Raw genomic sequence first — 26,721 nt, 5'->3', positions numbered from 1 at the left:
CAATTTTTCCTCTATTTGAATAAAGCTCTCCAACGTGCAGATGGGTTGTATGAAAGGAGCAGGGATGGACTCCTGTAACAACATCAGTCTACAAGGAAAGAAGAAAGGAGAGGAAGCAACAGAGTCCTGAGGACAAGAAATACCCCAAGGCCCAGGCACAGCTCTGCCCTCCAGACCCTCCTCAGCTTCTCCCACCAGAACATCTGGCTGTGGGTTTTCCATGCCAGGGCATTTTTCTCCCTCTTCAATAGATGACATTAAACTGTGTTATTTTGCTTAAATCTTCTATATTTCAATATATGTGAAGTCACATGGGTTTAAGTTTCTGACTTGAGGTAATGCTATAGGGCATGTATCTACATTTTGTTAGAGAAGGAGAAGTACCACTTGTTAGAAACAATGACAAAATTTCTGCTTTATTTTCATTTGAAACCATCAATTTATCCTGACAGGAATCAATAATGCTTCTATCAAGGCCTTCATTGGAAAGGGTTTCTCAGAACAAGGACAGATTTTCTAATTAAACCAGACACCCCATCTCACATGGAGAAATAATCTCCTTTGTTAGGACATTGCACAGGAGATCTCCATCCATTTGATTCAGTTCTGCTTGCTTTCCCACATCTAAAGAGAGAAACTGATTATTTGCAGAGTCCTGTTTCTTGTTCGTCTCTGTCATTGTCTTGCAGGACAGGAAAAATAAAGAAAATTCTGTCCTGACAGATCAGAAAAGGGCTTTGTACAATTCCTCTGACACACAAGTACATGATGGAGATGAAGACAACAAATATTGGGAGGGAAAGAACAGCTGCAATGCAGAAACAGAGCTGTCCTTCAGTCGGGGACGACAAATGGAAATGATGAATACGGTAGCAATAAATAGAATTGGTTTTGCTCAAAAGACAACCAAAATCAGCTAGATAATGCTCAGCATTTGTACATCACATGAAAAATTAAATAATTTTAGAACAGCTCCACATACTGTACAGCTCCTTATTGCACTGCCAAAAAAAAAAAAAAAAAAAAAAAAAAAAAAGAAGAAAAGAAGAAAGGAAAAGAAGAAAAGAAAGAAAAGAAGAAAAGAAGAAATTGAAGCACTGAAATGGCAAACGAGGACTAACTCTCCTCACAGCAGTTTTCACAAAGGTGAGAAAAAAGCTTTATGCTTGAGCATGTTTCCTCCAAGGGCTGCAGCAACAGTGATGGTTTCCTGCTCCTGACAGCAGGTTCAGGGCCTTTTCTCTTCTGGTTTTCATGATGCTTCCTGTGGTTGTGCTCCCAGACAGTGCTGTCCATGCTCCGAGCTGGTCAGGCTCTTCAGCTCCCCTAAACCAGCATCTCTCTGCAAGAAGTGCTCCTTTTCTTCTCGCTGGTCAGATCCACTGAAGACAACAGCCCACTGCTAGGACTAGGAGGGAAAACAATCAGGTCAGATTGCAAGTATCATCCGTGGAGGTGGAGGCTCCATTTCAAACAGGAGGTGCTTCGGCATCCTGTGAGAAATACCACAAGATGGTCACCTTAAAATGTGACCCAAAGGAAAGGCTCCTGCAGGTCTGGGCAACCTCAGAGACTTGAAGCCAGAGTCTGCATCATCCTTGCAGGGTTTTGCATTGACCACTGAACCCCCAGGTACACAGTCCCACTTTGGGCCCCTCAGTTCAGGGAGGCCATTGAGGGGCTGGAGCGTGTCCAGGGAAGGAAACGGAGCTGGGGAAGGCTCTGGAGCACAGGTCTGAGGAGGAGCAGCTGAGGGAGCTGGGGGCCCTCAGCCTGGAGAAAAGGAGGCTCAGGGGGGATATTCTGGCTCTGCACAACTCCTGGACAGGAGGAGACAGCCAGGTGAGGGTCGGGCTCTTTCCTCACGTAACAAGCAACATGACAAAAGGAAATGGCGTCAACTTGTGCCAGGGGGATTTAGATTGGATATTAGGAACAATTCCCTCACCAAAAGAGTTGTCAACCATTGGAACAGGCTGCCCACCATGAAGTCTCTGGAGGCATTTGAAAGTCACACAGATGTGACCCTTGGGGACATGGTTTAGTGGTGGGTTTGGCAGTGCTGGGTTCACAGTTGGACTCTACCTCAGAGGTCTCTTCCAACCAAAATAATCCCATGATTCTGAGGCTCTCTGAAACAAGACTATTTTTTTTTTTAAATCATCTCAGGTATGACAAACTTCTCCAGCTCTGATAAGTCAAACTCCATGTTTACACTCAAGTTTACAGAGTGGATGACTCACATCTTTCCCCTCTGTTATGCCACAGTAAACACCTACATGTGGTTTCTCCCACCCAGGTGAGTGACAACATCGACCCAAATTCCCAAGCACACACAGCCATAGTTTCCACATCAAGTTTTGCCCAGTGAGATCACTCAATATTTTTATCAAATGTTGCTGAGTCATGGGATTAGTGACATTTCCATCTGTTGTTCCCAGACTATTATATTGATGGCGTTTTAAGGGAATTTTAACTTTCAAACTTTCAATCCTGACCAAACTCCTGACAAGATGTGAAACATCTTTATTGGATCTTCCTGGATCTATAAAAGATTTGTCATCTCAAAGTTGCACAGTCTCTCCTGTCCCTAATGACCCATTTCAGAGAGGAGGAATAGTTGCCTTAACCCCTCTATTTTCCCCTCATAAGCCATGTACATTTGAACACAGAGTCACTGGAAGACCCCCTGCAGCTTTCAATACAAATATTATAACTGAGTAATAGACTGGAAAAAAGGCAAAGAAATTATTTTTCCCATGTCCAAACTGGACTGACACAGTTTCTTTTGGCAGACAGCAAAAACACTGCAGGTAATTCTTGAGACACTTAAAGGGCATTCCCTTTTATAAATACTGTGTGAAACCACTAAGCCTTGGTACCAAAAGAAATCTAAGAACAACAGACAAAAGTTTTCTAGTAGAGGTAGGGAACACCAGCTCATTGATGCCAACACTTCAATTCTGCCAAGGTTTTTGTAGGAAGCTGCTAAAACACAGTTTGTTTACTTAATGTTGAACTGCTTTAATGAATTGTTCTGATATTTAAAAGAACCTTAAGCTCTCATGAGTGCACATCAATTAGCACTAAACTCACTGGCTGGGCTCTGAGTGGTTTCCATCCCTCAGATGAAAGCAGAGCAATCCTCTGACATCCTAAAGCAGCCCTGCTGGCATATACATCCATATTTTTGTGAAGGCAGCAAACAGGTCATTATATAGGGATTTCTGATTCCTAATTCTGTTCCTTCCTTATTCAGTGACCTTAAAGTGAATCTAATATGGGGGGAAAAAAGTTACTGGGACTGTTTACCAAAAGGGCTTTGACAGCTGCAGGTGAAGAGAGTGGTTAAATATACCACTTTTAACTTCGTAACCACAGCAGTAGGTTATGCAGGAGTCACAAAAACTATCGATTGCCACTTCTGATCTTTAGAAGCTTAATATCCTGAGCAGACTTTTGAGATACCTCTATGTCCTTCAGCAAGAATTTACATTGGAAAAATGTTACTTGGTGTAAGATGTAGTGGATGGGTCCATTCTTCTAACATAAAAACGAGGTTTGTAAATTAGTAAATTCACCATTAACGGGAAAATAAATAAACTTTACCTTTTCTAGACCCCACTTCCGCCTTGATGAAAGGCAGTTCATTCTTAAGGCTTCTCTTGTCTGCAGATTTAAATAAAAAATATTAAAGGGACCAGTTTCTCAAGGTGTAGAAAATGTTCATATAATCCAGAATAAGTACCTTTCTGTCCAGAAGTGTCCCAAACAACAGGATGAAGAATCCCTAAGAAATTGCAAAACCAGTTAACAAAACCAAAATAAGCACATGGTATTTCTTAAGTGTTTCTAGATGTCTTTTAATTAAGGAGAGATCTCATCACCTGTGATTCAGGTAACAGCAATGCACAAAATGGGTTTATCCACCCAGGTCACGCGGGCTCTCTGGGAACATCAGGAATGGAAATAACCTGTGTTAATCCTGACTATGAACTGGACTGAGGGGTAACAAACCAGGAGTTTCTCAGCCCACCCAGTGCAGCCTGATCCAAGGAGAGCTAAGGCAGACTGGGTATGCAGTAGTGCATCACGTAACACTGGGTGTTTATGCTGATGAGTTAATCAAAACCATGGAATCAGCTATGGAATGGAATGGTTTGGGTTGGAATTGACCTTAAAGGACATCCAGTTCCAAGCCCCTGCCATGGGCAGGGACACCTTCCACTACACCAGGTCTCTCAGAGCCCCAACCAGCCTGGTCTTGAACATTCCGAGGGATGGGGCATCCACAGCTTCTCTGGGAAACCCGTGCCAGTGTCATCTTCACTGGAAGGGAGAATTTTCTGTGTAATTGTTAATTGATGAGGATCAGACACCTTTGCAGTTATGGACATTAACTGGTGTATTTTACATCTAACAGAAATTAATCACAGGATTATTTCTTCATCCCACTTCAAACCCGACCAGTTTGTCCCATGACCCACCTGCATCTAAAACACCAACTCGGGATGCCTCGTGCGTGTACCACCAAGTGGAAGGGAAAACTGAGATCCTACTTTTCACACACACCTGCTGCCAGCCCCTCTTTGTTCTGGTACCTTTATGTCAGGCTCAAGGTCTGAGCACACACACTACTCCCAGCATCCCAGAGCTTACCTGGAAGGCGTTCAGCAGCGCAAACACAACGTGGAAGGCCAGAGAGCGGCTGTCGATGATTGTGGCTAACCCAAACCCCCAGGTGAGGCCCAGCAGAGGTGTCAGAAGGGCAACATTTTTGCTGACACGGATCACGCTGCTCAAATCTTGTGACTTGCAGCCTTCTCCAACAGAGGATCTCCCAGTCTTCACCACAACCACGACCACCACAATGAGATTCATAACAATGATGCTCAGGGCAGGTACAACAAAAGCCAAAAGGGCTTTTGTCTCATACCAATTGAGCCAGCAAGCTCCACTCCTTAAATACCCATTTTTCGGTTCAGTAATAGCAACAGTGAGGATAGATATAACCAAGGGACATCCATATCCAATAGAGAATGCTGCAGCTAAGAATACAGATCTTGTTATCTTAAAAAAAATTAATAATAATCCATAGAGAATTAAGAGGCCTAGGGTAAACATCCAAAAAAACAGGGCAAGATAGAAAAAGTGAAGGAAAAAAGTGACTGCCACACAGAGCTGGTAGTTTAGGGCTGTATTGTGCACAATGGCTGCCAGGATGAACAGGATATCTGCGACGAGAAGCGAGGCAGCGATGTTGACCAAGCAGAAGTGGCGCATGTAGGTTATTTCAGTTTTTGTGACGTGGTGCCAGACCACAGCCTCGATGACGAGGCAGAGAACCAGGCTGAGAATGGATAGGCCCAGGCCCACCCGTGTGATGTAATCCAGCAGTGAGCTCCGCGGCGCGGCTGGGGCCATGAGGATGGAGAAGGATCTGTAGGTGCGGCGTTGGTGGGCGCAGATGCAAACCACGGCGGCGACGCTGTGGGCGCGCACCTCGCACGCCCGGGGGTCCCAGCGCCGCTCGGCCGAGTGCCACCCCACGCACTGAGCCCCCACCTGCTCCAGCTTGTTCAGCTTCTCGAAGGTGAGCAAAATATTCTGGAGCTCCTCTGGCAGCAACACCGACAGCACCATCCCGTTCACAAAAGTGGGGTCTGGCTGGTTGGTCTCTAGGATGGCTCCGAGTGTTGGAAATGCAACGCTGATGGCTTTGGAAGCCCTGGGTAACCTCAGCAGCTCTTCTTCTGGAATCACCACCTGCCCAGTAATATTGCCTGTGCTATTGAACTCCATGGAAAAGTCAAAGCTCTTTCCTGAACTGTTTCTGTGTATGCTGTAGCCTTTGGTAGCGATGAAGGGCTCCTGGATACTTTCTGACCCATTTCTTAGAAGAAGTTTCCCAGCAAATGAATTCACTGAGTCCAGTAATATTGAACCAGCATTTCTGTCCTTTACAAAAGCCCAGTTGGAAATGATGGAACTGTTCAGAATATGGTTTGCTATCCTGCTGTAGCTCTGAAACAAACATGCAAAATAGAATTAATTTGTTTTATGTTAGAAGAAACCAAATATTATTCTCCTGGCAGTGCCTCCAAAAAGTCTCATTTAATTAATGAGTGATTTCTATAAAAGGAATAATCCTTTTGACAATGAATATATTCCCATGATCAATCCCAGTCAAACCCAAACATCTCATTGCTAGAACTGTCCTATCCTCTTCAAAACCTACATCAAAAGGTGATTGGAGAAGTAAACATACAGCAAAAAGGACACCATAGTTCTATTCCAGATGCTGACCCACAGTGCAGGTCTGATTTAACCACCCTCTGTGTATTTCTTCCCCTGCTCTCTGATTTCTGAGTTCATCAGGGAAAGATCTCAGCTGTTGTTGTACAAGGCTGCCTTCCCTACAGTGTCATACTTTAGAAAGTAATTCTTCCTTGTACTGTTAGCCCATGCCTGTAACAGCAGTTCCTGAAAACCTTTGCTTTTAAAGACATTCAATTCCACAGTCTATTTTCATCACACATGAATAAGTCAAAAAGTTTCTCTGCTAACCAAATATCCCACTCTGGAAACTTTCCAGGTGATCTCCATGTGACCTGCAGCCACCACTTCATTGGACAGTGGCCATAAGGACAAAATACTTGTGGAAGCTCTGTAAAGCTCAGAAGTACCTCCCAAAGCCAATAAAAGTAAGTACCTGCATTTTTCCTCTAGTGACATTCTCTGATAGCAGCAGGGAAATCTTCTTTAGCAATTCCACTATATCAGCAATGTTTCCTGGGATGGCTGGTGAAGACAGGATATCTGGGATGATGCATGAAAAATCAGCTTGGCAGCTATGATTCCCAGCACCAAAATGTTTTGCTCCATCTCCAGGCTTCCCATGCCCTAGCTTTCCTCCTCCTACAAAAGGAAGATGTTCTCCAGCACCACCACCATGTCCTCCAGAGCATGGGAGTTCACTTTGGGATATCCTCTGGAGGGAGGAAATAGATTTGAGACAATTAATGAAAAGAATGAAAATGAAGCCACAGCTACAACTAGGCAAGAGATGCAGTGCTGGGTGTGCAGAGAAGGTGCCAGATGGACTGAAACCCAGGACCAGAGCTCACCTGAGAAGAATATCATGGTTTTGCTACACACGCGAAGGAAGGGGAAAGAACTAAATGCAGTGTGACTTGATTAAGGATCTTGCAGCAGAGGAGAATTTGTCATAAATCATCTGATTATTACACACTTTGGTGTTGTTCTTTCCTTAGTTTCATCCTACTGTGTTCTTATCTTGACTTAGGTCCACGTGAGGAACACCAGCCAAGTGAAAAAGGCAACTTCATTTCTGATTTATGTTTCCACACAAGAATCCCCCAAATTTATTTCCTATCACCTGATTTAAGATTGTGAAAGAACTAGAGCAATGTCTGATGAGGAGTGGCTGAGGGATCTGGGAATGTTCAGCCTGGAAAAAAGGAGGCTCAAGGGGGGACCATATCACTCTTTACAACTACCTGAAACGTGGTAATAGTGAGGTGGGGGTCAGGCTTTTCTCACAGGTAACAAGTGACAGGACAAGAGGCCATGGTTTCCAGCCACGTCGAGGGAGGTTTAGATATTAGGAAAAATTTCTGAAAGGGTGGTCAGGCGTTGGAACAGACTGCCCAGGAAAGCAGAGGAATCACAATTCCTGGACATGCTCGAAAAAGGTGTGGAGGTGGCACTTGAGGACAAGATTCAGCGGTGAAATGGTGCTGCTGGGGTAATGGTTTCACTCAATGATCTTAGAGGTCTTTTCCAACCTAAACAGTTCTTTGAGACCATGAAGTCGGAGTCTGTTATCAAAATATTCTGTGTTTCAGGATACCATCTCCCTTTGCTCAAGACTGAAAGCTCATGGAAGGAGGGTCTATCTTTGCAAGAAGTCACAAGCACAGGCCAAGGTGCACAACAGCATCCTCACCTGAAAAAGGGACTGAACATCCAGGCTTGCACAAGCATCTGACAGCATCTGCCACTTTCTGTCCTCACAGACAAAGCTTGTCTCCCCATGGAAGGAGGGAGAGCAAGGCTGAATACAAATTGCTCCATTATCTTGACAGGGAATGAGATTTATACAGGCATCTGGAAAATAAAACAAGCAGACATGGTTACAAGGTGAAAGACAGCATACCATGGTCTGTGATGCATCAGGGATGTGAAGAATTGATAACTGATAACATCACACAAAGCATTAACCAAGGCACTGTACCTTGCTCATCAGCAGTCTTTGATTTGTTTCTGAGAACCTGAAAAATAAGAAGTGGAATGTAGAGTGAATGTTTACATAAATAAGTAAAAGATGATTCCTTGGTACAAACCAGAAAGGATTGCAAAAGGAAAATAGTCCTTTTGAGGTCCAGAATGCAGAGCTTGTGGCTCTTGGCTCATACAGACCAACTGAGAAGTCTCTACTTAAAGTATGCCCCTGTATATGAAGCCTTCAGTTGGACCCTGCTACTGAAGTGACACTCTGAGCTCATGCACAGCTCTCAGATGAGGAAGTTGTTTATGATGAGGGTGGTGAGATACTGGAATAGGCTGTCCTGGCAGGCTGTGGCTGCCCCATCCCTGGAAGTGTTCAAGGTTACTTGATGGGGATTTGAGCAGCCTGGTCTAGTGAAACTTACCCTGGGAGTGGTGTTTGGCACAGCCAGGAAGAAGTGTGCAGCCCAAAGGAGCAGGCAGTAGATCACCCTCACATCCATCACCACTCATTTGCTGATTTCCTCCTGGAAGAAAGATGTTGAAGAAATTTAGACGTCTCTGTTTCCACTTTTTGAACACAGTCTGATTACTTACTAGTAAAAAAGCAGCTAAACCTATGCCAGAGACTGTCTTTATTGGGCTTGCAAGGTGATTTTCAGGCACTCATAATTCATTACCTTTTCTGAGAATTACTTGTGAATCCTTTCTTAAAAAAAAAAGAAAAAGAAATCTGTTCAACACTGTAAACTGGAGAGCTTATTAAAGCAGCTCAGCCTGTGGGTCCCTTTTGAAGTGATTTAAGACAGTCTCATCTCCACTGGGTTCAATGCTCTGCTCTCCTTGGGCAGTTCCTGCCATGTGAGTAGGAAGCATGGGCACTCAGGGGCCAGAAATCAAAATATGATAAACATGGGCTAGAGTGAAGAGTTATTTCATTTGCAGAAGGATTCAAACTTCTATTCCCTCCATGAAGTTTCCCACAGTCCTCAATAAAAGCTAAGCATCCTGGGATGCAACTTGTTACAGGCATATTTGTTGGAGAAAAATAATCCAGCAAAGGGAATGAAGGAAAAACAACATGATACATCAAATCTCATTATCAGATCTTAGACATGTCCAAGGCAAAAGCAACAGCTGCTGTGGGTTCAGAAGAATTGAGACACTGATATTCTATCACCACAAGTATAAGTAGATTAATTTAATAAAAAAAAATCCAAAATAAAATGCATAAAAGTCACTAAGCTAAACCACTAAAGCAAGAAGAAAATGCACAGTGGCAAAACAGGATGACAGTTTGATCTCAAGAGAAGGCAACATGAAAAACCTCATCAAATTACTTACCATGCCTTGAGAGAAGTCCCTCAATTTTCCCCCTGACACATACTGATCAGCACAGATGATGCTGATCAGAAGCAGAAGGGGTCCTGCACTGGGAGAGCAGAGATGTGTTTTCCCATCCAGAGGCTCCAGGCTCTCCCATCTGACAGCATCAAAGGCCCAGGCACACAGCTGGCTGCCCCTTTCATCTGTGATGTTTGTCCACCATGCTATGTTTTCAGATCTGTTTCAATTTAATCATGAAATTACCACAAAAGCAAGAGCTCAACTAATGCACTGAATTTCTAAGGTAGCTCTTAAGGAGAACCTCATGCCAGCCTCTGAATTCAGCTGTTAATATGAAAAGCATTTTCATACTAAAAGCTAGCAGCCACTAGCTCTTCTAAGGAAATAAAATGGATCAGGAGAAGCGAAGCAGAATATTCGGATCAATATTGCCAAAGAATGGGAGGTGGCTGTGAAACACCTACAGGTTTGGGGTGAAAGGCTGCACCCCAAATTCCTTTCTGATTTCTGCAGTCATTAAATGTTTATTGTGAGCTCGTAGCCCTAATTCCATTTCACAGCTTGGAATCCTTGAGCTCATCATGTCTCACCACTAATTAATTCACATTCATTTTGTATTTAATCACAGGTGGAACCCCACCTAGGGCTGTTACCTCTGAGTGAGGCAGAAATCCGGGACATCTCCAAGTATCTCGGGCTCACCGAGACACCGGCCCCTGTCAGCAGTGGAACACTGAGCTCGCTCGGCTGCATTGTTTGACTCATGCTGGAAACCACCCAGTGCCAGCACTGCAACAACCTGCCAAGGCAACCACTGTGCTGCTGGAGAAACTCGGGGCAAAACAAGCAAGACAGCAGCAAGTCACTGTTACTTTAGGAAAAAAAACACGGGTATAGTGACACTGGGCCACAGGAAAGCATAAGCAGAGAGAGGATGATTTATCTCTTATCATAAACTATCTACTGCTGATAATCCCTGCCTTTGTAAGAAGCTGTAAGCATGACACTCCTCTGTTCCAGAGGTTTCTGCTCCCTCCATGTACCAGGACACAGATACATGAGCAGCTGAGGTGCCAATACCCTCTCATCTGAAAAGGACTTTCTAGTAAGGGGACACTTCCACACAACTCAGGAGATTGTCACCAGCTGATGATCCTACTTCTCCAGTTTATTCCAAAGCCCTCAACAGAAGTGAAAAAGCAAGGAGAGAGTGGATGGGCAGTGGTTACAAGAGAGCAAAGAGTCTCTTAAAACAGCAAAAAAATAAACTGATCATGAATTTAAAAAGTAATCCCTATGTTGGTTAATGCTCACAGCCTTACATTCAAATCCCTTACTCTGACTCCTGTTGGTGTAAAACTGGAGTATCTTGCAAAGCTCTACAGAACTATCCTCCTTTCCTCTACCCCAAGCATATCCTTGATTTTAACTACTGGCAGGATGCATTGCACAGCAGTCTGGCCCCATGTGGGCACAGCAAACAGAGGGATCTGTCCAAACAATGACAACTATGGGAGTTACATCCCCCTCCGTGCTGGACCCAAAGTCTCTGGCCAAAGGGTCCTCCATCACCTGGAGTGACCTCTCTCCCCAGTCCACTGCTCCAGAAAACAAACTACAGCTAAGTTTACAGGGAAAGGTGTCCTGCACAAAAAATTACAAGCACACTTTTTACAAAATTAAGATTTATACTGACCTTGCAATAATTTGTAAGAGAAATATAATTTTCCAAACACTACAAACAGAAGTATTAAACCCATTATTACAGAACCTAATCTATTGGTTTTAGGGCTTGAATGGCCATATGGCTTGCTTAAAACTCAGTAAGCCACTGTAACATGATAACCTGCCATTGCTACCAGGCAAGCTAAGGCTGCAGCAGGAGGTTTTAGTGTTCACATGGTCATCCAAGGTTAAAAAGTAAAGGTCTTAATTCTTAGAATGGTGTCAGTTGTATTTTTAAAGGAATCATAGTTGGAAAGTGTAGCTTTAAGTGAAACAAGTTCTAAGAGGTAAGTAATCTTTATACATAGCCATAACAAAACTCCAACTTTTCTTAGAAGTAACAACACTGATTAGAGACCAATTACAAAACAAGAAAAAAAGAACAAACAAAGGTTAATTAAAATATCTATTTTCACAGATGTAAAGAGAACATAAAACTAAGGAAAGAAGTGTGAAGTAAAGACAGCCTTAGCAATTAAATGCATTTTAGATTATGAATGAAGCAATTTCACAGACCAGTGATAATTCTCCAGCAGCTGTGGAATAATGATGTTCTGTGGAAGTGCTCACCGTTTTCAGAAGTCTGGGGAATACTGTGAGCAAAGTTAACCCAGCCAGGGATCCCCAAGGTCTCAGACGTGACTCTCTAACCACTCATCTGCTGCCATCCTGCCCCAGTCTCACTCTCAAGTCTTACCCAGCCCTGCCTGGCTGTCCTGACTCATTTGGAGTTTTCCCATGAAGAAATAATGTTGGGCAGCAGCTGCTTCTTTTCTTGCCTGACTGGATTAAGGCTGAGGAACCTGCAGATGAAGGTATTGCACTGAAAAATGACAAAACATGTTACAAACACGCCCACAAATCTGCCAGATTGCCACCTCTGCCAGGAGTCCACAGGCATGAGTCACACCTGCAGGGTTGGTGCCCTTCCTCCAGGCACAGGCAGCAGCTTCTGCTCTCCTGTATTTCATAGAATCATGGAATGGTTTGGATTGGAACCATCCAGTTCCAACTCCCTGCCATGGACAGGGACATCTTCTACCATCCCAGGTTGCTTTAACCCCCCTCCAACCTGTTCTTGAACACTTCCAGGGATGGAGCATCCACAATTTCTCTGAACAACAATCTCTTAAAGACTTCAAAACATTAATGATCAAAATCTGGACAAGATAATGCATTATCCTCCATAAATGCAAGAGGACACTACTGACAGCATCTTGTGCAGCTAAAAAGCCCAATGGGCAAATAATAACCTTTTCTTCAGGGCTATCCCATCATAAAGGGTGACAGTTATCTGCTGAACCTTGTGCCATGGTCACTGCTGGCTCACTAAATATCACCCCACCTCCATAAGCCAGATTTGCAATAGCCAGAAATTTACAGCAAGTAGTTTAGCACTACAGAAGAGCAATTCCTACCACTCCTTCACATAGGACTGACTTGGAAGAGCTTTGGTAACTAATTTTTTTTCTACATTCCTGCAGTGTTTTTAGTCAGGAGTTTATGGGGTTTCCTCTCATTTTTGTCTACTGTCACAACTCCTCCCATTCCTCAGTCACAGGCATGTCTCCAGTTTTAACCTAGAGATAGGTATTATTTATTGTTCTGCTTTGATACAGCCAGCCTCACATCTGGAACAAGTAGGAATTTAGCCAGGCACAATCAAGCACAGCCAACACAACCCTCCTGGGAAGGTCAAATTACTTGTACTTGATACAATACCAGACAGAGATCAATTAAAAAAATATTTTAAAGTAAGAAAGCTAAAAACCAAGGTACAGACATGCTGCAGAAGGCTTCTTGCCCACGTCACCAGGAGCTACACACTCCCTGAACCTTTACTGTGATGGCAAAACTGAATGGCCCTTGATTAATCAACACCTCCTCAACATCAAGAGTTCTCTGAAGGACACCCTGCAGCCCTCAGATACCCACACGCTTGTCCCAGAAGGAAACTGTGCCAATCTGGGCTCCCAGGGGGCTTGGAAAGAGATTGAAACCATGACTCCCAACAAAGAGGGCACTCCAAACCCTGACCCCAGCAGCATCAGTCCCATGCTTTACAAGCTGGCTGGGGTTGTTTGCATTCCTCAGGCACCTACAAGGAGTGGTTTGTCTCCTGAGCTCTTGCAAAATCCAATTACCCAAGATCTGCAACCAGCTGTGCTCATCACCTGCTTTCTCAGAGATCAGAAACATCTCGGGTAACTTTTAGAGCAGCCAAAAGGCAGCTGTGTGAACCTGGGTTTACCATTTCCTTTGGAAAGAGGTAACGACACACTTGTGCTATCTTAATGAATACAAGGTATTTATTTAAAAGTTGAACAGATACTTCACTATACAATTCAAATCTTGCAATAATCACAGGTTTCCAACAGAAATTCACTTTCATTAATATTAATGAAAAAAAATCATTTTTATGGAAAAAATCAAGTAAGTACACCTGTAATTTTTCTTTTTTTAAACTATACCTTGTGTACTACCAAAAGATTTTTAGAGAATCTCAAGATTGAACGAAAACCTGGCAAAAATGCCCTTCTGCTGTTCTGCTCTTTATGTGCTTATTCCCTCTTCCATATCCCTATTAAACATGCCATACCCTCAGTTTTCAGTTCTTCACTATATACTTAAGAAGGGATTCAAACATGCATTTATCCATGTTACTGAGTGGCAAGAGGGATCTTAAATAAAGCCTCTGAAGGTGCACAGTAAGGTCAGTTCAATATGGGACAAGAAGAAAAAAAAGAGGGGATGAATAGATCCTGAGAAGTAAAAACTCCCAGTTACATTTGCAAAGGAAAACTGAGCTTTCCAACAGTTTGGATCCTAAGCCACCCGGATAATAAGGAGCCAGAGCATCCCAGTGAGTAAATGGAAAACTGAAAACTTTAAACGGGGCTATTATAAAAACTTTGTTTCCACCCCCCACACTCCTCCTTGGAAAGAATTTAAGGGCATTCAAGACAATCCTGAACAGAACTGAGCAGATGCCTGAAGAGGTTTTTATACTCATTTTATTTGCTGAGTTTGAATAGCATGCATCATTTTACAGCACCAGTAGACAAGTCAGTGAAGCACATTGCTCTTAGGAACTTGTACTGTGGAATGTCTCCAAAACCGTTACCCTCTCCCCCTCCACTCCAGTATGTAACACTAGCTGAAGACAAGACAGACACACATCAGGACAACTTCCTTATGGCTACAAATACTCATAGCAGCGACTTTTAAAGGAGGGTTTATTAAATCAAGTCATTGCACTTGGGTCATTTATTGCTATAGCGAACAAAGGCCATTAAATAACAAACACCTCTCATTTGTGGCTTTAACCGATTGTCTTGTTCTGTTCATCCTCTGCAAGCTCACACACAGGGCACTATTTCTGCAGAGCAACCCCTTCCAAGATTTGTTTCGTGCTCCAATCACAGTGAAGAGCTTGGATAACAAAACTGGGTCCTCCATTAGGCTCTTGTTTTTCATCACCTGCTTTACAGGCATGAATTCCAGGCAAGACTTTAGTGTCTGATGAGCAGCACATGATTCCTCAATTCATTTGTGATGCACTTGGGCAATTCAAGGTTATAAGTATTAAGAGTGAATCAGCTTACTAGCAATTTGACTAGCAGATATTACTCCGTAACTGCATAGTGTATTGATCAGATTTCAATGAGATTTCATAAACTATTTGAATCAGTAATGGACAAACATTCCCCAATTAACTTTCTGACATCTGTATTTTATGACAAACTGTGGAAGAATCCCGTGGTGTGGGATTACTCTCAAGAAGTAACACTTCCATTTCATTTGAAAAAGTGACATACTGAATAATTACTGTATTTATGACTACTCCCATGAAGAGAAGCTTAATTACTTTCTTTTATTGGTGAAGTTGCCAAACTATGTGGCATGTTTTTGTCTTTTAAGTTATAGTAGACCTAAAAGAGATGAGCTGATTAACAGAAATAATGAATTTGACTGGCTTTCTAAAGCTGTATGTTTTTTAATTCTTTAATCAGACAAACACTGCAATAAATACTATTGTCTCCCATCACTTTGCATCTTATTTGTGAATTATTCTGGTGCAAGTTTTGAGCCCAGGGGTTAAGGATAATGGTAACCCACAAGATCTCAACTTCTTTTCCATAAAGTAAAGACACCATCTTGGACACCAGCACAATGATGTCAAAGCAGTTGTTCCAATCACGTATTAAAATACAAAGATGTTACTAAGCTTAGAGGTATGCAATATACTGAGAAAGTTTATGGCATAAATATATAAATATTGAGAGTTTTTGAGAGTATCAAAGTTCCAAAGGGATTTATTTGGAGATATTAGAAACAAAACCTGACTACTGGAAAAACAAATCAAGATGCATAACTGAACCACTAGAAAGACTGATGACTTCAGAAACACAGAAGTACAGATGCTGTGACTTAAGTTTTACTCTTTCATGCTCTACACTGTAATATTTTAGGCACAACAGGTTGCGTTAAGACTGAACTCTCGCTTTGTTTCTGTATTCTTTGCATTTTGTGGTTTAACAGTTAATTTTGTCATGATTTCACTATTAAGTCTTAAATCCCTTTTTAATCCAATAGTGCAAGTGACAAACCGTTCTACTGAACCAATGGAATTAGATCATTCAATCTTTCTACAATGCATAGGAGTTTCCCCTGCTTCATTGCACTAACAAATTCCTATCTCATTATTAATACTATGCTGTTCATAAGTTGAGTACTCTCACTGCACACAGGCACAACAGCATAACCCTGGGTAAGACTGCCAAAATTATACAAATATTATATATTCCCTTTTGCATGTAGGGAAAAAGTAGTGACTACAATTACAATACAGTCATTCCATCCCTTCCAGCAGACTATTTTACAGATTAGTTGCAAAGACAGATCACCCTATTTATAGTATAGATCTCTTTAAAAATTAAGCTACAGGTATTCAATAAAAATCTATTAAGAATTCCCTCTCCTTTCTATACAGATTCAGTAGTATTTCCAAGCAAACCAAAAAAATAAGGTCTGCAATTCCAGCACAGTAAGAAATAAGGCCTCTTTTATATTGGCAAAAAATTACACCATTATTCTTTTTTGTTTTCTTATCTCTCTGAATATAAGACTATATTCCTTTTTTTACTATATTTTTTTCTTTAAGACTGTAGAACACCAGAGCATCCATTATAATGAAATAAGAGTCAGTTCTCCTTGTGTTCGGCTTTGAATTCCTGGTGAGTTAAAAACATTGAGTCCATAGCTGTCTCATGTAGACATCACTGCTTTCTTCAATTTTTCTATTTCAAGCTGAAAAAACAAACATTTTGAAAAGTCAGTATTAAAGTTGCTATAAAAACTTCAGAGCCTTCACCAAAGTCATACTCTTTACATTTCAAAGATACTTAAGTATTGCACCATAGAAGCATTTGACAGCTCAGTATTTGAAGCTCATTTTGTACCACTATATTGCTAAATGGACAGAAATTTAAAATAATTAATATTTGACTACAGTTCTGGTATAATATTTTTAAAATATAAAAAAAACCCTGTTTTATAAATCATTTTATCTGGATAAACTCTCTCTGAAAAAAGAAGTCAAAGCTGGGTTATGGAATCACCTGACAGGTCCCCATGTAGTGCTGCACCATCACCTGAGAGTAACTTCCTAAAACAGCCTTTCACACAAAACACTGCCTGGATTAATTTGTACTTCTTGAAATGGACTTAGAGGACACCTGCAGTTATATCCTCTTCATCTCCACTGCATATTTAAGGCATCTTCACTGATTGCTTTAGAGTCACATTAAAAAGACACTCACCCGAAGTTTCTCTCATGTGCTTCAAGTAGCTTTGTAGCCAGCAAGATGTACTATTTCACAAATAAAATGCCCTTTTGTACCAGACTGAAATGATTTCCTACAATGAGCTCATCCTATTAACTACTTAATGGCATCATACTGGACTGCAAGTAGTGTTCTTCATCAGTAGATTGAGGAGTGGCATTCATTCATAAGGAAATTTTTCAGATTCATTCTGTTCTTTTGGCAAATCATCCACATTTAATATTTAAACAATTCATCAAAAATTAGGGAAGTTTACTTTGTTTTTCTTTTGATTACCTAAATTAAATAGGTCTTTCAATCTTATAAATGCAAATTATAAACTGTCTCTCCTGGAAATTGTCCAGCTGGACATATTTCTAGAAAAGAGCAGAATCCAACAGCACTAAACTCAACTCCCCCTCCAACCCCCACACTGATTTTTACAATATTCCAGAAAAAGAAAGCTGATCTTGGATCTTCTCTATACATCCAAATGCCTCATGAGGCATTTATTCAATCACAGAATAAAACAGCAACACAAAGAGACTGAACAGGTTTGTTAAGACTTTCCTGTGACATCAAATCCCAGAACAAAGCCTACACACCCCTGAACTCCCCGTGCCCTCCCAAAGTGAAAACATTACCTCCAGGTTGCTTCGCAACAGTTTCTCTTCTTCCAAATCCTTCTTTAGTTTTTCCAGTTCTCTCCTAAAAGTAGTTAAGATCGAAACAGAAGTCAGAAATGGAAAAAGAAACTTCACATTACTGAGGAGAGGATGGACACATCTTGTTTAAATCTTACCAGTGGGATTCACAAAACAAGGCACATGCCCATCAGTGAATTATTACTTACATCAGTTGGACCACAAGTTTCCACCATCACTCAACACTTCTTACCTACTGCTATTCACCTATCCCTAATTTTTAATCCCAATTTTAAGGATGCTACTTAGATGTTTGTGCTGTTATTTAATATTTAAAGTTGAATTCAAGCTAAAATAACCTAAAGTAACATGGCCGCTTCTACACAGAGAATAAATTACCTAGAATATAAGTCATGTCAATACTGCAAGTTCTTGTGCACAGTGTTACACAAGGCCTGCACCGTGTACTTATGTCATTACCACAAAAAAATAACTACTTTTCCCTACAATGAAAGCACAAACTGTTTAAGAAATACTGTCAAAAAGATGTAATGGATGCAGGAGTGAAAAGTATTAGAGAAAAATGTGAACAAATCCCAAAAATACTCTGACATCAAATTTGTACATATTTAGGACATTTAGTAGGACTAATTTCAATAGAAAATACCTGAATTTATGTATTAATATGTTATTAGCATCGAATAGCTTTCTTATTTTAAAGTCTGGCATTGAAGACATTTATAAGATGTCTATATAACCCTTTGCAGACTGACAAAGGAAATATTTACCCATGCTCTTTCTTCAGGGCGTCTACTAAACCCATTAAATCATTAATCTGAGTCCTGAGCTCTTCCACAGAAATTTTTTCATCATTTTGGAGGTCTCCAGGTAAAAAGTCGAGTATGACAGAACTTGGTCTCTGAGATGAAGGTGGAATCAATGGGCTGAATGCAGATGGCTAAAAAATAAATTGAAAGAAAGGTAAGAAGTGAAATCCTTATGAACTGAATGCTTACAGCATACAAGTTGTACCGGGATGGGAGCTAAATGTGCCTAAGTTCCCTTAATTTTCTACCTAAAAGGTGAAAAAAAAGTCCAGTTTGAATGGATTACTGGAGTATAAGAGATAGTTACTTTATACAGCTCTTAATTAAGGATTTACCTGAGGTTCCTGTAGTCACTAAAAAAAGTACTTACACTTCAGTCCTCTCCACTTAAAAAAAAAAAAGTGATTTAATGGATTCCACTGGATCATTATAAACAAACTTTTGTGCACTCTGCTGATCTGCTCAGTTATTCTGTCTGTCAGGAGACTGAAGGCTGAACAGATATGGAACTTATTTGGGAAATACCACCTGATACAGCAGTTCTCATCAGAACTCATGCACTTTGTAAGTATAAATTAACTTCAGTACTGAATTTCTTACTACGAACTTCATCCTAAATGCCTCAGCTCACTTGTACTTAACTACAAGCACTGGCATTTGGATGGTTGCATGAACCTGTACTGGAAATTCAAACAAGATGAACAGAACACCAAGCTGCCAGGTACTCCTCTGGCTCCTTGGTAGTATCATACCTTCTTTGTTTCAACTGGCTTTGGTTTGGCACTTTCTTCTTCTTTCTGCACCTTCAAAATTTTTTCTGGACCCATATTTTGATTTGTCTGGTAAAACATTCATAAGAAATGAAAAGGTTTTCAGAATTAAAAATAAAAACAACAAAACTTAAATAAAAAAACCTTTCACATGTTTATAAAAATGCAATAGTGAAGGGGAAAACCAAGTAAAAAAACTTAAATTGCTACACTAGCAGACTTTTCTGTCCCTGACAGTCAGAATTTCCTTCCCCACATTTTCCTGAATTTAAATCAAACACAAGAATCTTGGGCAGGATTTTCAAGCACATTTGCAATACTTAAGTCTGTGATGCTTTTGGGAGCCTGTAGGTGCTTCCATAAAAAACAAGTGGGCAGTAACTACAGATGGTATCTGGCATGACTAACTATGCAACATCCAATGACAAAAACTGATGGCAAGGACTCTGCACTCCCTGCTTCTCACTGTCTGCCAACCTCACATCAGCACTAAGCTCAAAAGCCCCACATTACAGCAGCATTAAATTACAGATTTATAGTGGCCAATTGTCAAAGTCACTGAAGACACTTTCAGATCTGTTTCAGATCTATTTCACCATCAATGAGGCCAGAAGAGCTGAACATTTCCTGCAGCAACCCCATGGAACAGAAACACTCCTTCAGCTGCAACAGTTCCAGTACATTCACTTCCCTGCTGGGAATGGATCTCCCTGCGCACAAAACCTACAGGCTGAACCCCTGCAGCATTTTGCTCTTCAGATAAATGGCTCAAAAGACTGTTCCCCAGTGTAGTCCTGTTTCCTGGGAAGCCAGTTTTTAGTTCCCTACTAGGAAAACACCCCCAAAATACTCACAGGACTACTGCTATTGAAACGGGAAGGCAGCCTCCTACCAGGCATCTTGGGCCGGTTCGCAGTCGGGTGTGACAGATTATCTGAGGTAGCTATTACATCATCAAAGCTTAACAGATCTACAAAAAGATGAAAACAGAGACCACCATCAAGATCAGAAAGTTTTGCTGAGTTCTTTTTATCACTTTTTTTTAATTTGAGACACAAAAAAAGAATTATCAGAATTCTTATTGTTTTGAAGATTTTTAGCATACAGAACAGGGTATCTGAAACAACTGCATGACTTTGAGATATATGGGAAACTGTATTTTCCCCCTTGAAAAAAATAAAGAGTTAATTCAGCTAGGACTTCAAGTTAATTTGTGTGAACAGAAGAAATGCTCTAGCAACATGGCAGCATCTGCAGAAAATATGTTTATTACTTTTTCTAAGAGCTGCCATATTCAACTACTTGAGAGTGTATTTTCTTGTAGCTGAACTTGTATGAAAAGCATGAAAACGCAAGTTTAGTGACTAAGACAAAAATAAAAGCAAAATGGTAAATTACATACTGGTGTACTCCACACATTGGTGAAAGTTAACAAGACATTAACTGCACCTATGTCTGTGCAGGGTAGTTTTTTTTATGTTCAGTATCTAAAGATAATACACTTCATAAAGACTTTAATAAAACACTTCAAAACTCCACTCTCGTACTTTATTCAATCACACAGATCTCTTTGCTCATTAGTCTCCTTATGCTCACACTTCTAGGTAAACCCTCTCAGATGAGCAGAAATGCTTTACATCCTCTGGGAACAGGCAACTTCAGGAGAAAAGTTGATAATAGGAAGAACTGACCACAACTAGTCTCAGTAATGTGAGTATTTCACCTAAGCAACAACAGGACTTGGCCTTTTCTCCACAAAAATATATATACTTACCTGGCAACAGATGTTTAGTGAGATTGAGTGGTGGTTTTTATTTTGCATTGACATAAGATTACAGTTATTATATATAATTTACCACCCAATTCATCACTTATTCTATAGACTGTAACTAAAATGCCACACAGTATTTACTACAGGCACCATAAACAACATTCAAGATTTTGGGTTTGATTTTTTTTTTATTACCTCTGATTCTCACTTGACATTATGATTTAGCAAATAGAACCTATGATCTCTTTTCCTGCATGTCCATTAAAGGTCAAATAAGAAAAAAGCCTTGGGTACACTGAGCAAGACTATTCATACCCCTTCAGTGTCTGCATGTCTTAAAATCATCTGTTTTACTCACACATTGTCAAAGTTAATTTATACCTGTAGGTACTAAGTTTTCCACTGAATGTTTTAATTGTTTTAATGTGTTCTCTGCATTAATATCCTTGAAGGCCTTACAACATTCAGTTCCACTGGACAGCCCAGACCAGACCTACATTATCACCCATTCCTTTATAGCACTGTTACCAATCAGTTTTGCTGCTTTTTACTTCTATTTAAGAGAATGTCAAGACAGTCTTTTGTAAACATGCAATCACACCTGCAATTAAACAAGCAGGGGAGAAAAAAAAAGAAAGAAGAAACAGAAGAGTGATGAATGGCAAGCGGCTGACGGAAAAGAGGATGAGGGAGAAATAAATGAGAAGGGATTTCTTTCTATGTCAATACAATATTTCATTTAATACACTGCAAGCAACAGTGACCACAGGGTCATCTGCATGGTCTTTACTCAATTCTCTGTAATCCCAGAGCACAAAGCTGTCAGAGTCACAGCGGGGTTTGGGCTGGAAGGGACCTTAGGATCACCCTATTTGAGCCCCTGCCATGGGCAGGGACACCTTCCACGAGACCAGGTTGCCAAAGGGCAAATTAGGATTTATGTTAGTTAGATATCCTTAAAAAGGTAACAAGAAAAACTTTTATGCCTTTTTCTCTCATCTCACTGATTTCTGACTTTAAATGATCCTTTTGTCATTCCACAGAAATGACAAATCATTTTGCAAGAAATTTAAGTAAGAATTATAAATTTAGTTGCTATTATGATTGCAATGCCAGTCCTGTCTCCACAAACAGTTATCATCACGCATGTTAAGAATAATAAAAATATATTAAGAAAAATATAAAGTTTGGGGAAAAAAATCACAATATTTGACAAGGCTTAAAGACTGCTACAGTCCTGAACTGTGTACTATTTAAATATAGATGGTGGGATGATACAAAAGCCAAGGATTTTTTCCATATTTCTAAGAGCTTCTAAAGGAATTAGTTACACCTGAGAGAATTGTTCAACATTAAGATTTTGCCAGCAGATTCCAATCAGAGGGAATGCCGACTGTACTTGAATTTTTGTTTTTACTTTTCCAATTTATTGTTTTGATATAGGGAAGAAATTAAAACACAGGTTGGTGGAGATTGGGGTTTAGTTTTGTGGTGGTGGTAGGTTGATTGATTTTACTGCGGGCTTAGGGGGTTTATTTTATTGCTTTTCTTTTTAAACAGCATTTTTAGTTATTTTAGAGAAAATTTAACCAATAAACCATTAAACCAATAGAGATACTGATGAAATCCATTGAAAATTCACAGTCTACACTCATTTCAATCAATAAAATGATTTATCAAAAATAAGATTGTCACAGACAGCCTATCAGCAATTGTTAAAGGAAATCCCATCATAGTGCCAAAAAGCAATACCACACATCTGGAGATAATCTGGGTCAAAAAAAGGACTTTATGACTGAGCAAGAGTACCTTTCTAAGAAGATGAGCTAAGCCTATAGTTACATAGAATGGATTATTAGAAATGTCTCCTCTACAAGCTTACCATGGATCTACCACAGAGCTGTTAGGAGCTTTGACAGGCACAATTAATGAGTGGCTTTGTTAAGATCCGTGTGTGTTTCAAGTGTATTCATAGCAGCTTGTCTTAAAAAGTCTTCACAAAAAGAAGCAAAGCTGAAGGGTGGCTTAAGAAATCATGGTTCCACCACCTCATGTGGCTGGGGTTTAAATACCCATGATACAAGTGAAATGCACCCAGTATTTTAGAAGGTAAGAACTCACATTAATCTGTGGAGTAAAAAGATGCTGCCCTTTCTTATATTACTCATCTTGCTGAGATTTCCCCCAAAAATTCAGAGGACAGCTATGAGTTATAAAATATTTAAGTGCCCAAAAGCTTCATGATTGTGTTCTTTGTGTGTACAGAATGATAAAGCCATTCAACCTACATACACCAGATGTGCTAAAGGTACTGAACACATTTCACTACAAACAAGCACTAAGTTTGGCTTCTCAATAGCTGAACTGTACATTATTTTTTTTACTTTTAGTCCCCACCAGTTCCTAAAGGAAAAGCCTACTTAAAGTAACTTCTTAAACAGCTAAGGAAAACAGGCATTCAAACAAACAAAAAAAGTGCATTTTTAATAGAAACCCCCAAAATTTAGTACCAATAATTGCAACTGAAAACCACGCTCACAATGTTAAGAAGAGGATGTGTATGGAATAAAGCATTTGGATTTCCTTAGAGATTGTTATCTTACCAAAATGGAGAAGGGTAGGGTAATTTCCTGACACGTAAGAAGGGAAACATGGCAAACAGGATAGGAAACAAAATCTGGAAAGAAAAGTCAGGAGAGGAATGTCTAGAAAAAGATTCTGAACAAAAAAAATTATTTTACAAAGCAGGAAAAAGAAACATTTGTAGAAGAAACAGAATTGCTTTACATGTTCAGCATGCCAGTATTACAGCTTTAGTCTTTTACAGTACTTGATTCTAACCAAACAGAGAAACATTTATGCAATTTTTCAATTAAAACCTCAAGCGGAGTTATATTAATGTGATCAATGTTTCTAAATGGTTCTGATTATTTGCCCTTATCTGACAGCTGGTGACATAATTTTGATATGGAGTGGGTTGGTTTTTTCATAACAGAATATTTACAGCTTCTTATGCTAAAAAAAAAAATTCCTAAAAATTCATCTACCTCAGGATCATAATCTGAAGAGGGGGGAAGAAATAAAAAATAAAGACACTGCCAGCCCCAGCCACCTATTTTCACTTATCTTTTATTAATACCTATTCTAGTTACTGTAAGGCTAAACAGTCTTAAAAGTTATATAAGGACCCAACAACTTATTTTTATAGTTTTATATAGCCTTGGCTGCACAGAGTATTATGTCTTTAGCAGCACAGTATGTAGAGAATTAGAGCACGAGATTCATAACATTTTACTGGCGGGAGTTTGGATCAGTCCTTTTTCACAAGAGTAGTAGGACTGACTTATGCAGATTGTTTTAAGGAATGTTAGTTTGACAAAACGGAGGATTTCTGAAACTTTCCTTCAGCTGCAGCTCCTTGACCCTTCTGAGTGCTGCAGCCCCACATGAACTGCCTGAGCCTCCTTTGCTTGCTGTGCACCCAACATAACTGAACAGACCTCGTCCATGAGCCCCTTGTGCACCCCTGTGCCCTGCCCCATCTAGGTATTAAAATCTTCCATTTCTCCAGAAGCCTGTAAAAACTTATGTTAGCAAAAAAAATTCTTTTTTTTTTCTTAATCTGTGTAAAATTATTCTTTTTCTATCACAATATTCTGAGTTGCAGTATATACATGAACACCTAACAGCACAGGTACTATGTTGCCACCCTCGTTATTAAAGACGTCAAGGTAACAATGTAAAGAAAAAAAAATATATTCCAGCTGTTTTCACAGGGAGTTTTTCCTGAGTTTAAATGATACTACGCTGTACAGTAACACTTCTAACACAACCCTAGAGATAATAATAGAATTTATTATACTAGTTAGAAAGCTGATAATCATAGAATGGCTTGGGTTGGAAGGGAACTTCAAGATCTCCACCTTCCACTAGACCTGGCTGCTCCAAGCCCCATCCAACCTGGCCTTGGACACTTCCAGGGATGGGGCAGCCACAGCTTCTCTGGGCAACCTGTGCCAGGCTCTCACCACCCTCACATTAAAGAATTTTTTTCCACTATCTAATCTGAGCAGTATAACATCTATATTAGAGACATACATCAATTAACCTTTCCTCATATAAAGCATGTACACTTAAAAAACATATTTAACATGCTCAATGAAAAAAAAAGGCAGGAATATTCTTTTTTAATCCTAAACTGCTTCGGTTCTTTTAATGCATTATTTTTATCTTCCAGATTAATTTATTATAATTTGGACCAACTATTCTACAACTAGAATATCATAATTTACCTTAAAAATAAATATATTTATACTATTTTTAAATTTATTATTACTAAAATCTTTTCTGAGACAAAGAGTTGCATTTGAGATATGCAAGATGAACACTGCAGGTATAATTCATTACAACTTTTTCTGAAGTGGTTAATCATAAAATAGAAATAATTTAGAGTTTAGAGAAGTATGCCCACAGCAGCTGATCTCTGCCTAAGTGACACACAGAGGTCTGGTATCAGTTGCACTGTCAGTCAAGGGCTAATGGTATCAATACAGTAGTTCAGAGGTTCTGATCATTAAATGTGGGTGCTTTAACCACTATCAAGGGTTTTACTGGATATATTAAGAATTAAGGAGTTGCCAGGTATGGCTCAAGGTGCTTTAAGCAAAGCCATAGGCACGTATTCAAATGTACAATGCTCCATGCTTTTTAAGGCCCCAATTTAAGGTATGATAAAGTCAAAATCTAGAATAGCTCTGAACTAAACCACAGGAGGACAAAGATAATGGCATTACTAAGAATTCTGAAGTCAGCTAGAAAAGCTAACTTAGAAAAGCAAAGTTATCTGAATTGCAAGAGCAGAACAAACTGAACCAGCCATTAAGAAAACAACTCCATAAATACTCAAGATGAAAGTGGCAGAAAAAAAAAAAAAAAAAAAGAAGCTTTCAAATTAGAAGAACAAACCATTATCTCTGTCTCTCTTCCTGCCAACTGTCACAACCCAGAGCTCAGCGGGTACCTGCAAAAACCCTGCTGATATCTGCTCATCCCCTCCTGACTCTTACCTTCAGCTGCCTACAGCACTTCTAAGAAAATACACAGGCAAAAATGCACTCAGTGGCATTTTGAGTAAATCACTCAAAAAGATTATTCCAACCTTGTTAAACACAGCAATTCAAAGAGAAAGGTCCAAAAGAACATTTCTTTTCTTACCTGATTCTTTAGAGCTCTTTACCACAAGTGAATCTACCTCTACTGATTTTGGTCTGAGTGGCAATGGTTCAGAGTCTAACTTTGGTTTTGCTACTGGCTCAACTTCAGATTTTGGTCGAAGATTAACAACTTCTCCATTAGCTCTGTGTAAGAAAAAAAAAGACAAAACCTGCCTAGTCAAGAGATGAAATAGTTTAAAAGAGAAACATACCAAGGATTAGAAGCAAACTGAAAAAATACAGTAGATTTTATCACTTTCTAAAGCCTTGTTTTAAAATCAAGGCTTCTGGAGATCAATTCTACTCCTGTGAAAACTAATTCTTCTGCTCCATCTCTTGCAGAGCTATC

The 26,721-nt window shown here is 40.0% G+C and overlaps 2 protein-coding genes across 4 annotated transcripts in view; both read right to left on the bottom strand.

Moving 5' to 3' along the window:
• Positions 1-409: 409 nt before the first annotated feature.
• On the bottom strand, positions 410-12,271 carry ADGRF4 (adhesion G protein-coupled receptor F4). Of its 2 annotated transcripts, XM_068183281.1 has the most exons (8): positions 11,893-12,271; positions 8,676-8,777; positions 8,258-8,294; positions 7,970-8,130; positions 6,713-6,991; positions 4,660-6,024; positions 3,749-3,790; positions 1,988-3,669 (listed from the first exon to the last, which is right to left on the bottom strand). In XM_068183281.1, exons 2-8 carry the CDS (start codon positions 8,751-8,753, stop codon positions 3,544-3,546), a joined length of 2,088 nt encoding a protein of 695 aa, XP_068039382.1. In that variant the 5' UTR covers positions 8,754-8,777; positions 11,893-12,271; the 3' UTR covers positions 1,988-3,543. The 2 variants fall into 2 exon arrangements, with proteins under 2 accessions (XP_068039381.1, XP_068039382.1); XM_068183280.1 differs by lacking the exons at positions 8,676-8,777; positions 11,893-12,271 and adding an exon at positions 410-1,408 and having other exon boundaries at positions 3,610-3,669; positions 7,970-8,411.
• Positions 12,272-14,318: 2,047 nt separating this feature from the next.
• The window catches only part of CD2AP (CD2 associated protein), a 77,027-nt gene continuing 64,624 nt past the window's right edge, over positions 14,319-26,721 (bottom strand). For both annotated transcript variants that reach the window (XM_068183283.1, XM_068183282.1), the window contains exons 13-18: positions 26,374-26,516; positions 20,243-20,358; positions 19,371-19,457; positions 18,580-18,749; positions 17,792-17,855; positions 14,319-16,632 (exon numbers count right to left, since the gene is read on the bottom strand). In XM_068183283.1, coding sequence (XP_068039384.1) covers positions 16,591-16,632; positions 17,792-17,855; positions 18,580-18,749; positions 19,371-19,457; positions 20,243-20,358; positions 26,374-26,516 — 622 coding nt within the window. In that variant the 3' untranslated portion in view covers positions 14,319-16,590. The remainder of the gene's footprint in view (positions 16,633-17,791; positions 17,856-18,579; positions 18,750-19,370; positions 19,458-20,242; positions 20,359-26,373; positions 26,517-26,721) is intronic.

This window comes from Anomalospiza imberbis, chromosome 3 (genome assembly GCF_031753505.1).
Source record: "Anomalospiza imberbis isolate Cuckoo-Finch-1a 21T00152 chromosome 3, ASM3175350v1, whole genome shotgun sequence".
NCBI lineage: Eukaryota > Metazoa > Chordata > Aves > Passeriformes > Viduidae > Anomalospiza > Anomalospiza imberbis.
Note: the sequence above shows the minus strand (reverse complement) of the source record. Positions and strands in the feature narration are given on the sequence as shown.

Bases quoted from the DNA above. Each gene is read 5' to 3' on its own strand.
- ADGRF4 (XM_068183281.1), bottom strand. From the start codon at position 8,753: ATGGATGTGAGGGTGATCTACTGCCTGCTCCTTTGGGCTGCACACTTC. The intron at 8,131-8,257 runs GTACAGTGCCTT...TTTATTTTCCAG, and splicing joins AAAGACTGCTGATGAGCAAG to ATGCCTGTATAAATCTCATT. The intron at 6,992-7,969 runs GTGAGGATGCTG...TCCTCCCTCCAG, and splicing joins ATGTTCAGTCCCTTTTTCAG to AGGATATCCCAAAGTGAACT.